We start from the raw sequence: 17749 nt of genomic DNA, 5'->3' as shown, positions 1-17749 counted from the left end.
GACCTCAGCTAATCACCCTATCCATGCCCCTCATGATTTTATAAACTCCTATAAGATCACCCTCAGCCTCCACTCCAAGGGAAAAAATCCCCAGCCTATTCATTTTGTTCCTGTAGCGCGAACTGTCCAATCCTGGCAACTCACTTGTAAATCTTCTCTAGCCCTTTCTCATAGACATTACACAACCTGATTTTCCAAGTCCACCTGCATTTTGAAGCCCTTCATGATTATTGTAATAGTGCGTTTCCTACATGTTTTTTCTGTCTCCTGATATATTTTCTTCCCCTCATCCTGATTACTATTAGGGGGCCTGTGCATAACCCCCCATCAGGGTCGATATTCCTTTGCGATTTGTCAACTTTACCCCCACAGATTCCGTGCTTAATGGCTTTATTGTCACTTCTTGCTGTCAATTTAATTTAATTTAATTTCTTAATAATATATGAACCCTGATCCATCTCCTGCCCATCTGCCTGTCATTTTGATGGAAGATGTATCCTTGGATATTTAAATCCTTGGATTTAAATCTTCTTGCAGCCCTGATCTTACAGCCACGATTCAGTGATTGTATTTGACAATTTCAACTTGAATTACAAGCTCACTTACATTATTTCATCAACTCCTCTAAGTATTTAAGTAAAATACCATCAGTCCTGTATTGACTGCCTGTTCTCATAGTCACCTCCTTAGCTGCTATGCCTAAAGTTAGATTTCTGACCTTTTCCATGCTCTTGTTCATTTACACCTCATCTCCGACCTGTGGTGTCATTAGAGTTGCTTCTGGGCTACATTTACATTCCTTTTCAGTCCACTACAATTTTATAGGCAAACAAGCAAATCTTGTGTCTTCCCTTAAGGAACAGTTTTACCCTGGGTGTGTGATAATCACTGCTTTTCATGGATACTGGTTCAGATTTATTTTCTTAGTTGGTCATGCAATTCCCATTGCTTTGGTTAAGGTTTGTTTCCTGGCTGCAAAATGACACAAAACTGGATCGGAGAATGAGCTGTGAGGAGGATGCAGAGATGCTTCAGTGTGATTTGAATAAGCTGACTGAATGGGAAAATGCATGGCAGATTCAGTATAATGTGGATAAGCATGATGTTAGCTACTTTGAAAGCAAACACATCAAGGCAAAATATTATCTGAATGGCTGTGAATTGAAAGCGGGGGAATGTGTAATATGACCCAGGTATCCTTAGATGCCAGTCGTTCTGAAAGGCAACATTAAGGTGCGACAAGTAGTAAAGAAGGCAAGAGAATTCAAGAACAGAAGCAGGGATGTCTTGCTGCAACTACGTAGGGCTTTAGAAAGCCCACACCAGGAATATTGTATGCAGTTTTGGACTTGTGACCTGAGGGATGATGATCTTTCTGTGGAGGTGGTTTAGGGAAGGTTTACCGATTTATTTCCTGTGATGGCAGGATTGATGTATATGGAGAGGTTGAATTGATTAGGATTGTATTCCTGGCAGTTCAGGAGAATGAAGGAGATTCTCATAGAAATTTATAAAATTCTGACAGCACCAGACAGGACAAATGCAGGAATGTTTATCTCTTTAGATAAAGCAGTCATCAAATTTCTTCAATCAAAATCTAATTGTAGAATGAGCAATCCAAATAACATTGGATACAATCTAAAATTTGTTTGAGGGGCATTACATAGCAAAAGTTTCATTTGATGCAGACATTCTACAGAGCATACTGAAAATTTAGAAGCAGAACAAACAATCTGCCCAAAGGAGACAGACCTTTCTTCTGAACATATGTCACGTGATAACATCAATGAGAAATCGTAACAGTGGAATATCTTGTCACAGATGTCACTTCAAAACCCCACATCAGCAATTCAAGACATTTTAGCTATCCACCAGCAATGTATTCCTTGAGGCAAAACGAGGGTACTGCTCAACCATGTGCTACAGTCTGAATATGTAATCACCAAGCATGAAGTGCGCAATATAGGTGGAATTAGAAAAGACACTACCACACCGGACAGAACTGCACTAAATTTTACTGTCTGGAAGCCTTGCTTGAGCACTTTGATGTGAATGTAAAAAGTTAAATCAATTCTTTGGGTTCGTTTGGGAACATTTTGGTTCATTTTCTATTTTAAATCTTTTCTGTTTAAAAAGACATATAATTACAAGTGAGAGTCTGATTTATCTATGATTGCCATGTAAAGCAATATTGACTATAAGTATCAGAGGGAGTAAGAACTACCGATGCTGGAGTCAGAGATAACAGTTTGGGGCTGGAGGAACACAGCAGGCCCGCAAGAGTGCCCACTAGCCCCACCACCCTCAACACCTTTCCCTGCAACCACAGTAAGTGCTACACCTGCCCCTACACCTCCCCCCTCACCTCCATTCAAGGCACCAAACAAGTCTTTCACACCAGGCAGAGGTTCACCTGCTCATCCGTCAATGTGATTTATTGCATCTGCTGCTCCCAATATGGCCTTCTATACAGCGGTGAGACCAAGCAGAGGCTCAGAAACGGCTTTGTAGAGCACCTGCACTCTGTTTGTGACAAAAACAACATCTTCCAGTCATGAACCATTTCAACTCCCACTCCCTGGGTGATATGTCCATCACGGGCCTCCTCCAGTGTTACAAAGGCAGCACCTCAAATTCCACCTTGGGAGCCTACAGCCCAATGGCCTATATGTGGATTTTACCAGTTTCAAAACCTCCCCACCCCCACCCTCATCCCACGACCAACCCTCCATCTCATCCCCCCCCCCTCCTTGACCTGACACAACCTGTCCATCTTCTGCCCCACCTATCCACTCCTTCCACCTCATTGACCAATCCCAACCACTCTCTACCTGCACTCATCTATCACCATCCCACCTACCTCCCCCAGCCCTACCCCTCCTGTCTATTTATTTCTGAGCTCCCTTCGCTCTCTCCTATTTCTGAAGAAGCGTCCCAACCCGAAACGTCAACTTTCCTGCTCCTCTGAAGCTGCCTGGCCCACTTGACTATAAATATGTTGTGAACTGTGTTACTTTGAAGTTTAAGCCTGAAGATAGCTCTCAACTTTGGCAAATGAGAAGGCAATCTATTGCGAACTGAAACATGATGTGACACTGTACCACCTAATACAAAAAAAACCTACAGATCCATTTCCCAGCTATGATATGTTAATCTTTACCTGTGTGCACCATTTAAATTTCTTATGTTAGCCTGTTAAACTATTACTATCATAAGTATAATTTATAGTGGAAAATGCATTTATCACTCATTCTGACAGCAACTAGTTTGCAGGTTTTATCTAAAATATTTTATCTTATTCATCTCCTACTTTTTCCCTTAGAACATGTATTTTGCTCTTCTCTTGGAGAATTGTACAACTTTAGAACACCCCTCCAATGAAATTGGTGGAAGCGGGGTAATTGTATACTTTAAGGCAGAGCCAGACAAATTCTTTATTAGGCAAAGTAGTCAAAGGTTGTTGGGAAGAAATAGAGATGTGGAATTCAATACACAAACAGATTGTCTAGGCTGGAGGCAAAGGTAATGCGCAGCACTTTGTTTTTTTGGGAATAATTCTTGCCTGGTAGCTAGCCAAATTGACCACATGGCCTGTTGCTGCATAAGAAAATCAGTGGCAGGAGGATCCAACCAGGAATTTGGTGTTGGTCCACAGCAATCAGAAGACAGGAAAGGTTGCCAGTGTGGTTATCAAGCTGATGGGAGGGAGAGTTTTGACACACTTGATGTGAGGGGGAAATGCCAACAATTTGTAGTGAAGCAGTAGACTTCACTACTCACAAAGATTTCCTATTTTTAGAAAAAGGCACTAAGCTCAAAACCAGTAGCTGTCTCTTTCCTACAACTCAACTTGCCACCGATGGGAAACTTACAAAGCAGTAGCAAATTTTAACCCAGTTCCCTACATGTGGAAGCCTGAAGAACACTCTGAATTGGATTTTAGAAAGCTGTTGGTTTGCAAAATGTGCTTACAATTTTGCAGCATTTCAGTTGTTGGCATATTTCTACCACCAATCTATTTCTTTTGAAAGCTTTATAAGAAGTAGTGAGTTTTTCTCCTCTTCTTGGAATAAGATGTTGCAACTCCTTCAGTGATGGATGGCCCCTTTTGATTCAGTAGCTTCAAAGCCAGCTTCCACATCTCAATTGTTCAGCAAGTGTGAACTCTGGCCATTAATAGGTCATATTAAATGATTCAATGTGCCTGTCATGTTGCCCTGTGGAGTTAGGTTCCCAAGCCCAAATTGAAAATCCAGTCCTTACTGATTCCCAGTTTAAAATATAAATGTGCTGACATGATGGGGTTGCAGTTGATAAGTTTCTCATCTGCTGCGGTTTGGTGCTGCAGAATGTTATGACCAAGCCCCAATCTACTGAAAGTGAATGAGCTGGTTTTTCAAGCATTGACATGAATGAGCAGAAAAACTAACCCATTATTTAGATTTCAATGTGCTTATTCAACTGATTAAATGATCTGCCTATACACAGTATAATGCGAGATATTGCAAAATTAAACTGGCCCGTTATGCTTTCATCCACCTTTGACCTGGTTTCAGTTCAAATTAAATTTGGACGGGCTGAAATCAATCAAATACAACTGAGTTTGTTTCTTCCTAGAGACAAGGGACTTCATAAATTAATGGTTCTACATTTGTTTTCTCATGCAGTGTCAACTGATCGTCCGTATCAAGCTTCCCTTGTGAAATTTAAGAAAGCTGATAAAGGCGATGTGTACAAACAAGTGGCCTGGTGGTCATTTGAGGATCTGATGCTTGTTGACGGAAAGGATCCAGACAAGGTAGAAGGAGAAATGATTTTGTTGTTTTGTGGCTCATTATCATAAATCAGGATCGAATGCCTGAGCTGAGTATAAAGAAATATTAAGTTTTTTATTTTTTCTACCTGAATTTCTTTTCTCTTCCATAAGTTTTGTGTTACCAGTAATGCTTACCTCCTGTGTACAGTTGTTCACTTAACTCACTCCATTTGATGTTTATGAATTTGAGCTTTAACAATAACCACTGATAGTTATTTGCCTGAAGGATGTCAGTTCTGAGACCAATTCTGCCCTAACCATACTTTCACAATTGCACTCTCATAGGAGCAACTTGGAACTAGTGGGATTCCTTCTGCCCTGTTAAGAAAATTGAGTTCAAGACATGCATATGGGCTCAAAAGTGAGGAATATTGATAGTAGGCTGCATACATATTTTCAACTCTTGTATGCTGTTTGTGTTAGTGTTATTTGTTGTATACCTTCGATCTTCTGAGTTATTCCACTGGACTGTGCAGTTTCATTTTTGTAGGTTGTAACTTCAGTTTCCTCACCCATCGTACCTGACTGGAAGGATTGTGCTAGTTGTTCCTGTATCAAGCTTAAAATTAAAAGTCAATTGAATCAAAGCCTTCGTGCAAAACAATAATTTCTCCTAGGTGTGCCTCTGGTGTCTTTTCTAATGAAAATATTTTGTTTAACGTTGGTACCATTTATAATGGTGGTTAATGCTCTATTGTATGGACTTCTTTGTATCACTACCAATAGTCTTGGTGTCTTGAAATTACGTTTGAATACTGCACACCTTCTGGAAGTGACCTAGAGTTTTATAATTTCTTTCGTCTTGGCCAAACATTGTCTACACCTGTGAAGCTTAATGTACCACATCGCTGACACTGACTCTTAGCATCTGTATTTGGCTTTCTTTCCATGTTGGCTTCTCATATGCCACTTAGAATAAACATAACTTGTAAAGTGAATAGGCTCTGTTCCTCTCCTGTTCTTCTCCTCTCAGGATCTGTCTGACATTCTTTCTGGTTTCTGCTTTCAACACAATTTAAATAACTTTTTCAAAGCTTAAATCTTATCTGACTGAAAAAAATCTAAGAGTTTAATCAAGAATTCCAATAGTAATTCTATCTCTCATTAATGCTGATCCCGAATCTTCGTAGTCACAGTTTTCTGTTTGTCTGTATTGGTCAGTAATGAAATGATTATGGATTGCCTGGATCAACAGCCTCTAGGATGTCATCAATTGTATTTCTACTGACGTTAGTATTCTAACAATTAACAACGTCATTCATATGGACATTCAAAGCAATAGACTATATTGCCATTTAGTAATATTCTGGCTGTTCTGTTTGTGTTTGGAATTCCACATTCCCATCCACCCCAATAACCTTTGATTCCTAACAAGAATCTGTCCACATCTGCCTTAAAAATATTAAATGACCTCACTTTCACCACTTGTTGAGGAAAAGAGATGTGAAGTTGAACAATCCTTTGAGAGAAAAAGAAATCCTCCTGTCAGTCCTAACATGGTGAGATTTAATGATGAATCTAATTCAGACTCATCTATAAGAAGAAACATCCTTGTCTAGCCCATTCAGAATCCATTGCACTTCAATCAAGTCATCTGTCTTGTAAATTCCAGTGGAAACAGGCCCTGCCTGTCCAACACATCCTCAAATCATCCACTCAGTCCAGTTATGAACCTACGAAGCCTCCTTTGAACCACTTTGGATTTACAGTCTTACTTAAATAAGGAGACCAAAATTATGCATACATTTGAGATGCCCAGTCATCTTTACTTCTATGTTCGATTTCCCTCATAATAAAGAATATCATCTAAAAAGTATCAGAGATCATGGGATTACAGATGCTGGAGAATCCGGGATAACAAAGTGTGGAGCTGGATGAACACAACAGGTCAAGCAGCATCTTGCTGCTTGGTCTGCCGTGTTCATCCAGCTCCACACTTTGTTAGCATCTAAAAAGTATCCTTGAACACCGGGCCTACGTACTAGCTTTTCATGACTCATGCACTAGAACACCTGGATCCATCTGCACCTCAGAAACTCACAGGTGGTGTCATGGATAGTGAGGAAGGCTACCTCAGAGTATTATGGGACCTTGATCAAATGGGCAAATGGGCTGAGGATTAGCAGAAAGACTTTAATTTTGATAAATGTGAGCTGCTGCATTTTGGTAAAGCAAATCAGGGCAGGGCTTAGACACTTAACAGTAAGATCCTATGGAGTGGTGTTGAACAAAGAGACCTTGGAGTACAAGTTCGTTGTTCCTTGAAAGTGGAGTAGCAGGTGGATAGGGTGATGAAGAATGTGTTTGGTATGCTTGCCTTCATGATAAGTGCGTTGAGTATAGAAATTGGGAGGTCATGTTGTAGCTGGACAGGGCATTGGCTGGGACACTTTTGAAATACTGCATTCAATCCTGATTTCCTTGCTCTAGGAAAGGTGTTGTGAAACTTGAAAGGGTTCAGAAAGGATTTACAAGGATGCTGCCAGGGTTGGAGGGTTTGAGCTATAAGGAGTGGCTGAATAGGCTGGGGCTATTTTCCTGGAGTGTCAGAGGCTTGGGGGTGACCTTGTAGAAGTTTGTAAAATCATGAAGGGCATGGATAGGGTGAATAGCCAAGGTCTTTCCGCAGGGTAGGGGAGACCACAATTAGAGGGAATAAGTTTATGGTGAGAGGGGAAAGATTGAAAAGGGACCTAAGGAACAACTTTTTTCACACAGAGGATGCTTCATGTCTGGAATGAGTTGCCAAGGGACATGGTGGAGGGTGGTACAATTACAGCATTTAAAAGGCATCTGGATGGGTACATGAATAGGAAGGGTTTAGAGCGATATGGGCCAAATGCTGGCAAATGGGATTCGATGCATATAGGATATCTGGTCGGCATGGACGATTTGGACCCAAGGCTCTGTGTCTGTGCTTTACATCTCTGATTCCATGAGATAAAGTTCCCCCCTCCCTGATGTATTACACTGTCTGTAGTTTGGTCTCCAGCTCATAAACTCTGAGCTGACACGACTCAAACTTCAGATTCTTTCAGGAAATGTGCTTGCCCTGGATCACAATGGTACCTAAGACCTCCCATAATGCTGTAGCCTTGAAAAATCACAGTATAGGAACTACTGAATATAATAGCATATTAACTCATTTCAGCTGCAGAATTAGCATTTGTTTTGAAACATTTCAGTATCTTAGCAATGTTTTTCCAAGATGCACAATTTTATGTGATAAATTGTTCATCTCTGACCCTCAATCATTGTGGAAGTATTATATCTTCTGCCATTTCTTTAGAATGTGTTTATTAATTCTTGTTGCTGTAAAGCTGTTTTAAATCTGTCAGTGATAATGGGAACTGCAGATGCTGGAGAATCCAAGACAACAAAATGTGAGGCTGGATGAACACAGTAGGCCAAGCAGCATCTCAGGAGCACAAAAGCTGACGTTTCGGGCCTAGACCCGAAACGTCAGCTTTTGTGCTCCTGAGATGCTGCTTGGCCTGCTGTGTTCATCCAGCCTCACATTTTGTTGTCTTAAATCTGTCAGTACTCAGTAGTGCTTGAAATCTGCTGTTCTTCAAGCTTATAATCTTGTGTGTATCATGCTGTTTTAAATTTTGATGTTGTAAAATGTTCCAGATTCAGTACTACAGCAGTATTATCTTCGGATGCAAGTTTTTTTTTTAATTCTGTATTGAATAGTACTTTTTTTTTCAAACAAATGTTAAATTTCAGTAGCTGGCCCACATGTAGTGATCTACTGCTTTCAAACTTTTAAATGCTCTTTCTGTCTAATACAGTTGTCTATACTGATTACTGGATTTTCGCATCTTATATAATAAACAAACTGGTGGATTCCCACTTTTCAGGGTTTTTCCACATTTCACACAGCAAAGATGGAGTTTTCCTATTTGGCAAATGGATGTTTTCTGCCTTTCATTGTCCAATACACAGTGCCCTTTCTTATGTATAAAAATTTTAATGATGTTCTCAAGCTGCAGCCTTTATAAATCTTCCTGCCAAAAGCAGAGTTTAATTACTGTCTCAGCCCTTTTAAATGTTAATTTTTTTACTTTTCTTCTATGGGACCCTTTCTCCAGATTCCTCAAATCTCTTGCTTTTCATCTAAAATAAATTCTGCAGCCTTCCAAAGACTGCTGGCCTATATAAGTTCTCTGCCCCTTTCACTGCCTGTAAGAGCAGTGCCTCATAGAGTCATCTCATGATGACATCAATGCTCGTTTTTGAGAGCTGAGAATTTTTTTAAACCCCTTTGTCTTCCCATTTTTGATATTTGTATTATTTTTGTAAAGATTTCCCCCTTTCACTAAATATCTTTTGCAAACGCCACTTTTTTTTCCCCCCACATGTCTGTTTTTTTCTCTTTTCTAGCCCATACTGTTGTTCTTGTACCTTGTACTGCTTATTGATAAGGGTATATTTTTGAAGTGCTGGATTTGTTCTGTTACTGCTCCCATTAATACGATCGACCGTGTTTGCTTTTCAGCTACCGAATGCTTTTAAAATAACATAAGTACTTTTCTTCCAAAAACAAAAGGTTTCTTTTTTTCAGAATCAACTGGATTCTGTCTGCACATTTTAAAATGCCACACCACCAACATGTGGTATTCTGGCTTGAATAGTTCACTGCCATCCATGCTCCTTTTTCTATTGTTGTACACCAGACCAAAACCTCTGCAGATATATCAAGGAGATACTCCAGACCCTAACTTTTATCTTATTTAAAGGCTTATTTAAGGTGCTGTGTTTCTGTTGTAATTCAATTGGTCACACTAGTCAGCTTCAAGCAAAGCTCACTTTATTCTTACATCCATTTAAAATACAAACAAAAAAGAGGTCTAACTTTACCTTTATTGGAAAACTTAACAGAATAGTAGACTATTTAACTACTAAATAGTAACTGTTGCAATATAGTAACATCCCATCAACACACTGTTAGAAAAGGCAAATTCACTCGAGCAGATTGTCTCAAATACAATGTTTTTCTAGTCCAGGAGAAAGAACATCAAGAGAAAATTCTGGTAGAGAGAGAGGGAGAACTTGAGCATTTTGCTGTAGCAGGAAGAGATATATGGCAACTTCAATATGTGTGGCAACTGTCTCTTTACACTGTTTCAAAAATAAATAGCAAACAAATAAAAAATGAAACAAATTAACAGTTCTTTAGAAGAGTATTCTCAAAAAACACAGCTCTTTGTGAGGGGCAACTTTTTTACGTAGTATGGAACGAATGCCACAGAACGTGGTGGATGCAGGTACAGTTACAATGTTTAAAAGACATATGGATAAGTAGATGGATAGGAATGTTTGGAGGGATGTGGGCCAAGCGCAGGCAGGTGGGATTAGTCATGAACATGGTTGGTGTAGACTGGTTGGACCGATGGGTCCCTTTACATGCTGTACGATTCTATGACTCTATAAAACAGCTAATTAAATTCAAGTAATGTTTTAGAAGGGAGATAGTACACTCCATTCCCTTGTGGCACCCACCAGTTGGTAAATATATTAAATGTACCAATAGATACTGCATCCTTCTTCTTCAGAGACAATCAAACATGCATTTAATGATAGAATGGGAGACAGGCAGTCATTTCAAACAATCCCTTAAATATCTTGCGATATGGACCCATTGTTGATGATCATAGCCAGGCCCAGCAGCAGGCTAACCAGGAGGTGCTGGATCCTGCCCGGTCTGCCCAACTCCACTCTGAACAGATAAAGATCAGGAGCATGGGACTGAAGCGCAAGCAAAATTTGAAGACCAGCCCCTTCAAATATTGGGTGAGTGGCTGCAACCAGTCTGAACCTGGAACATGGACTCTTTGAAGCCTGGGAGTCTATGAATCATCTTAATTTTTTGTTGTATTTGGACTGTTGTGTGCAATACCCTCCTCACCAAATTCAAGTGTCTCTGCTTCTCTCAGAAACTAAAATAAGTTACAGCTGAGGGAATCTCAGTTTTAAAATATATGGATTGACTTTAAATAACATTCTTTACATTTATTAGCCCTTTTTGTCGGTCACCGTGACAAAAAAATCCTTTAAAGAAAGCTTACATCTAAATTAAAGTAGTATTTTGGGTTAACATGCACAAAAATAGAGATTCATAAAACAAACTCCAGGCACACATTCAGGGACAATCATGATCATTGTTTCTCACATCAGATAAGTATGATTGAGCATCTCTTTGTACACTCTATGTACATGTAGTAATGTATTTGACATTAATGTAAACATTCAACAGATATTTTTTCGTCTCTGAATAAAACCTCTCGAGCAATATTTGAGAAGAAATTATGGAAAAACATGACATTTCCACATACTTTATCAAGTACTACATTACAAAATGATCCTGTATTAGAGCTCCCAAGAATCTTTTGGAAAGATTTGCTTTTTTGTAAAACAATCAAATATGTGATGAAAATCAAAAGAACTGGGTTCTGAGGAAGGGTCACTCGACCCGAAACATTACCTCTGATTTCTCTCCACAGATACTACTAGAAATGCTGAGCTTTTCCAGCAATTTCTACATACGTGGCCACTTGTATTAAACTATTAGATTTTGGAGATTTCCTGTTTATTGAACATTTGTTTCAGAACATTATTAGGAGCAGAATTAAGGTGATCAATTTCTCAAGCTTGCCCTGCAGTTGTAGAAGGCCATGATGAATTTTTCCCCAGGCTCAACTCCTCTTTTTGGCCAACTCCTCACTGCTTAATGTAAAACTTCCTGTAGAATTTTTGGCAAATAGAATCTCATAAACTACTATTTTCACAAGAGCCAGTGTTTTTGAACCTAAAGTAGTTGAAATAACTTTTTCTGTTTATTTAGCTACTCAGGCTCAGGGATACCACCAAAAAAATGTTATGAAATGTGCTGTACTTTAAGACCCAGCCAGAAGATTGGGATGGGAAGCATCACTGAAAATAACTCATGTTCTTTGGGTCACCTGAGGATGAAACTTGACATCTGCACTTTTCCATTTTTAAAAATGTTCTATTTTTCCTTAAACCATTCTCACCTTGAGGGTGCTTTATTATAATAATTATTTCCAACACATCAAAGCTAGTCTTGTTTGAGTGCATAACTAATTCAGTTGACCTATCAAGTTTCATAGCTATTCTACTTCTTATTTAGAGGGGATGTCAACTTTCTGTGATGACCTTGCACAATTAACTAGGAAAGGAAGTGCACTTTCAAAATAGGACTGTTGAATGTCCAGTTACTCCAGACATATTCTGCTAATGTCTAAAGCAGAATATTTTAAAAGCCACAGAAACCTATTTTCTCATCTTAAATTCCGCACTAATCTTTTATATCAACACATTTCTCAAATTCCAAAATACCATCCCAGATATGTAAAAATATCATTAACATACATGCTGAAGATGTTTGGAAGTTTCCTTCTTCAATACCAATAGAACAGTGAGATATGCCTACTTTCAGCCAAGCAGAACTGTTTTGGGTTACCCCAAAAAACCATTTTAATTTAGATATGAGCTTTCTTTAAAGATTGTTTTTGTTGCATTGACACTTTAAGGGGCTGATAAATGTAAATGGTGTCATTTCAAGTCAATCCAATATTTTAAAACTGAGATTCCCCTCAGTTGTAATTTATTTTAGTAGTTCGAAGAAGCAGAGAGATACTTCGATTTGGTAAAGATGGTATTAAACACAACAGTCCAAATTTAACAGAAAAATACCACAACATTTAAGGCACTGTTGAGGCCATAAAGCATATTTATCTTGTTTTTATAGCTTCCCTTCTGCATCGCCTGCCTCTTAAGTAATTTCAGAAACACTGCTGTCTGAAATTTTTCACACTGCAGAAATGTGGCTTTTATGTCAGTCAATCTACATTCCCACGAATATATGACCAAAGGAGCTAAAAGAAAAATTCAGGTTGACTTTTCTGGGTGTGAGAGATTCTATTCTCAAATGTCTATTGTTTGGCTGCCCTTAAAAATTCTAAATTGTTTCAATTAACTTCAATAGCCTTTTCCATACCAGTACACCAATGTGACATTGCTGGCTTTACCCTTACTGCTACAAAGAATAACTTCAAATTTCTTCCCACTATCTAATTCCTTTGTTCTCTTGCCCTTATTAGTTTATCCTCTAGTTTGTTGGCAACCACAGAAACGTCACAGTCATGAGGATTTCTGCTTATTTTTCGTCCACTCTTCTTTCTTTGTGCCATCTATTCAAGCTGTAGCCTCAACTTGCATTTTGATCTCTACTACAGTTAGATCTTTTTCTTATGTTGAGAAACTCTGTCCAGTACGTAGTTATTTACCATTTCAAGAATCACGTTCAGACCAACTATTAGAACTTCACAGTGCTTTCACACTTTCTATTCTTTTCTCCTATCCATTGTTACACTCTGCCATTTCCTTGTTAATGATTATTTCATCCCCACTCTCATCCAGTATGGGACCATATTTTTCTGTAGGAAGGGAATAGCTCAAGTAAAGCACATACAACTACTTTTTATGGTCTTCTGTAGATCTGTTTTATTCCTGTGTTATTTCTTTGGATATCTGGTTTCAAAGGTTTTCTGAATCTTCTTGCCTATCGTATCACTTCACCACATTGTAAGCTATTGTTTTCAATTTGATATCATAACTAACTTACATATACATCTATGGATGGTTCATTCTTCTCTCAGCATTGTCCTTTCTCACTAGGATATATCTGTGGTAATTATGAAGTAACTCCTTAAATATGTGCCATCGTGTATCTGCTGTTTTAACTTTTAATCTATTTTTCCAGTTAATTTAACCAATATTATTTTAGTTTAAAACACTGATGTCACATCTAAGCTCCTTACCCTCAAAATGAATGTGAATTCCTTTGTTGTGATCATTCTTCCTGAAAGAATTCTTTATTGTGAGATCATTAATAGATTATTAAAGTTACCAGATATATAACATCTCCTGGGCTGTTTCCACAAGATTTTGGTCAAGAAACTGAGAAAGCAAGTTGAACGCTATATTGTGGTGATTGAAGCATGGGGTGAGGGGAATTGAATCATGCAGATGTTGAATTAGCCATTGCAGTCCAAGTGGGGTGGGTACAGCAGAAACAGCAGTCAGTAGTGATGCAGTACCATAGTATGTGATGAATGAGACAAAGTAATGAGTATCAGAGGCTTCTTGGAGTTAATTTAACATTTTTGATGTGTCTTCACTTAGGACGATAAGAGGTAAGCTCTGAAGAAATTACTTCTAGCCCACTACAGTCTGCTAAAGGCAGTTCTCTCAATGATTCTGCCTCTGTCATCTCCCAAGATTCCTAAGGCTCTGTTGTGTTCATTACATTTTAATAAAAACCTTTTAAAAAGTACAGGTTGTCAGCAGTAGTATCACTTCTGAATTTCCAGAAGTGTTGATTGATGGGATCATAAATCTGAAGTTACAAGTAAACACCCTAGGTGTGCATTTAGACAGTGATTGAAAATTGCCTACAGTTGAATATGAGCAGTGTAACTGTTTCATTTACTTCACCGTTGACATTACATTTTCTTTTACAGGATAATCCCGAGTTCGATTTGCAGTTTGATAAAGTGTACAAGTGGATTGCCAGTAATCCTGGAGAAAAAAATAATTTCATGTCATGTCTCTTCAAACTCAATCATCGTTATTTACACAGCAGGATTAAGTTTGTAAACATCAGTTCTCAGATACTGGAAGGTAAAATCCACATGTGTAGCTGTCTTTTCTAAGCTTACACTTCTCACAAAAATTTAAAATGCATTTCACACACAAGTTAAAATTAGCAGCCTACCAAAATGACGTACAAAATCAGGCCTATAAGTGCCTATCAAATTTTACAAAATTTGATATCGCGGAGGTGTTGTATCTGATGTTAATATGGAAAAACCAATAGCAGACAGAAAACGGTCAGATGTTGTATGAAGAACTTAGAAGTGTGTTCAGCATTTCCATCAGTGACATTTTTTCTATGTTAGCTAACTCATCGTACTTTTATGAGAGCTTTCTGACCTAACTACTGCAATGGTGAGAATGTATATATCACAATTTTGACATCAATGTTTAAATAGCTAAGCCAAATGTGCAATTTGAAGATCTTGGAGTTGACAAGAGAAGAGCAAATTCTAGATGTTCAGAGATTGGACCCAATTCACTGACTGTTCACTTGATGTGGTAGTGAAGTCTGTAAAGAACTGGAGAGACATTCTATTCCCAGTATTGAGAGGAGCAAACTTATGGTGGAAATGAAGAAGGTATGATTAATGTTTTCCAGATGTTACACAGCAGAACCATAGTGTCACTAAGTTCAGTGCAGAGCAATAAATGATTTAATGACCAAACCTGGTCATGAAAGTTAAGCGTAGCTGTGTATTGGCCTATATTTTGCTATATGCATAACCTGACTCTCTCATTCTGAATCATCAAGCCGACTCCATCATGTCATTCCTCACCCCCACTTGTGTTACATGGACATTGATCTGTCTCTTTCGATATATTTACTCACATCACCCATTTATCATCCAGTAGTGCCATTCAGCCTCATCCTTATGCAACCTTATGCCTCTGCTGATAGTAAACTTTATCAAGCACCTACGGCTGAGAGTATTTAATTAAAAGGAGAATCACTGAATAATATCAGATAATATGTCTTTTTATTAATGGATGTTCCAAACATACAGACCATGTTTCCGGAGAAATTGAAGATGAATGCTGTCAACATGATATGAGCTTACAAAAGGCAAAATCCATGCTCCGTCAATCACAAGATTTGGACAACTTGCTTTGAGATAAATGATGACTGGCATTGCTTCACCACTGATTGTGAAGTCCTGCCATTATTATTTAGCACAATATTTTCATCTCATCCATCCTTGTCCGATGAATAGAAAATCACTTTTTAACCTGTATGTTCAGAAGAAGTCATTAATCAATTGGGACATGTGCAAAGAGTTCATCGTTCATTAGTAGGATTGCTTTTTGTCAATGGTATTGGAAATGGAAATTGCGAAGGTTGCCTCTGCTTGTGACATTGACCCACTAATTATCTGAATGAATCTTCCATTAATAAGGGTCTCCCAGCCAACAATGTGAAGAGCTAGGGTGCATTGTTTTTGTTGCCTTGTTTTTTCTGCGTTTTCCTCCTAATCACATTTCAAACTTGTAGACAAGAAATTTAAATACTTTAATTTGTTCCGCCTGCAGATCCAAAACTCATTGCTGTGCAATACTCTGTAGAATGCTGTTTGCCATAACCATTCTGTGACCCCTGACTGGCCCTTACCGAAGGACACCTCCAAAGTTGACTGGCAACTGAAGCACATCTTTGGCACTCACATATAGTGGTCATTTGGCATTCACTATGTCAGTATAGTGCAATATTGACCAAGTTTTTCATGAATATAATCAGCTAAGTTTGAAGTGAATATCACTTGTGTCCTAACAGCTATTCTGTAAGCATGCTTGTAGGTTAAAAGGCATTGTGGAGCGTGGATTAATGCTGAATGAAAGCATCATAACTGCTTTCAGGAAATCAGATGACAATGGGCATTCTTACAAAATTGAGACTTATTACTTTCCTCCTTCCATTTCAAAAGTACCATTTTGTGAATCACAAAACAAGTAGGATAATAATTTCATTCACTTACAGCTAACAAAATGTTTATTTGCAGAGTTAGTGACTGGACACCGAGGACTGACATCATAGTTCTACAGTTTTAAAAGCTGCTACATTGTAACTTTTGCAAGTTCTGGCCTGGCTAATCCGGACATTAGGTAGAATATTAGTTCCAGTGTCCTGACCCTGACACTGGGCTGAATTCCAGGTCAGGAACCCAGCAGTGGATGTTGTATGGCCCTGGAAGAGAGCTTTGAGGAGGTGACCTCACACTTTTCTGAATTGAATATCATCTACCATTCTTCTATCTATACTGTATCCTTTATGTTACCTGAAGACTGTAATCCACACACTGATTTGAATTGAATTGATTTGATTTATGATTGTCACATGTGCTGAGATACAGTGAAAAGTGTTGTTTTGTGTATTAACCAGACAAATCATCCCTTATATAAAAGTACCCACTAGGGTAATAGAACAGAATGCATAAAATAGTGTTATATCTACAAAGAAGGTGCAAAGAAAGATCAACGCTAATGTATGAGGGGGGGAAGAAGCTGTTCTTGAATGTATTGGTGCTTGTTTCCAAACTTTGTGTCTTCTACCCAAAGGAGGAGTGTGAAAGAGACTATAGCCGGAGTATCATATTTCAACAATTTCTGTATTGTCTGCAAACTTATTATGCTATTTCCTACAACCAAATTTTGGTAATTTATTAAGAGTAAAATAGTGATGGACCCTCATCAACCCTTACTGGGAGAATCAATGAGGAACCGTTACTGCAAATCATTTTCCCATCTGAAAAACATCCATCAATTGGAGTAACTCTCCTTGACTCTTGGAAAAATGGCTATCCATACTGCTACATTGTGTTCAGTTACATACATTTCTTTCTTCTGAATACCCTGTTGACAGCATTTTGTCCAGTGACTTCCCAAAGTCGCTCGAGTGCAGTACTTTAATCAGTGTTTTCTGTTACTTCTTCAAATAATTTATTGGTAAAATAACATACACGGTAGATAGAGGAGAACCAATAAGCATGGTGTACTTGGATTTCAAAAGGCCCCAAAGTAAACGCACATGATGTATAGGGTAATAATAGCATTGATAAAAGATTGGTTAGAAAATAGGAGGCAAAGAGAAGAAATAAATGGGCCATGTTGTATTTACAAGCTATAACAAATAGAGTGTCAAAGTATATGGTGTCATGATACTATGGCTTTACAAGGAACACAATATATACACAAAGGTGTATTTTATACTGTTTTATTTTATAAAGAAAGGTTGAGATGGGCGGTCTACTCAAAGTC

General features: G+C 38.3%; 1 protein-coding gene across 2 annotated transcripts in view; it reads left to right on the top strand.

Moving 5' to 3' along the window:
- LOC125458627 (exocyst complex component 1-like) overlaps positions 1–17749 on the top strand; it is an 87528-nt gene that overhangs the window by 8713 nt on the left and 61066 nt on the right. For both annotated transcript variants that reach the window (XM_048544044.2, XM_048544045.2), the window contains exons 2-3: positions 4668–4798; positions 14365–14524. In XM_048544044.2, coding sequence (XP_048400001.1) covers positions 4668–4798; positions 14365–14524 — 291 coding nt within the window. The remainder of the gene's footprint in view (positions 1–4667; positions 4799–14364; positions 14525–17749) is intronic.

Source organism: Stegostoma tigrinum, chromosome 15, assembly GCF_030684315.1.
Source record: "Stegostoma tigrinum isolate sSteTig4 chromosome 15, sSteTig4.hap1, whole genome shotgun sequence".
Lineage (NCBI taxonomy): Eukaryota > Metazoa > Chordata > Chondrichthyes > Orectolobiformes > Stegostomatidae > Stegostoma > Stegostoma tigrinum.
Note: the sequence above shows the minus strand (reverse complement) of the source record. Positions and strands in the feature narration are given on the sequence as shown.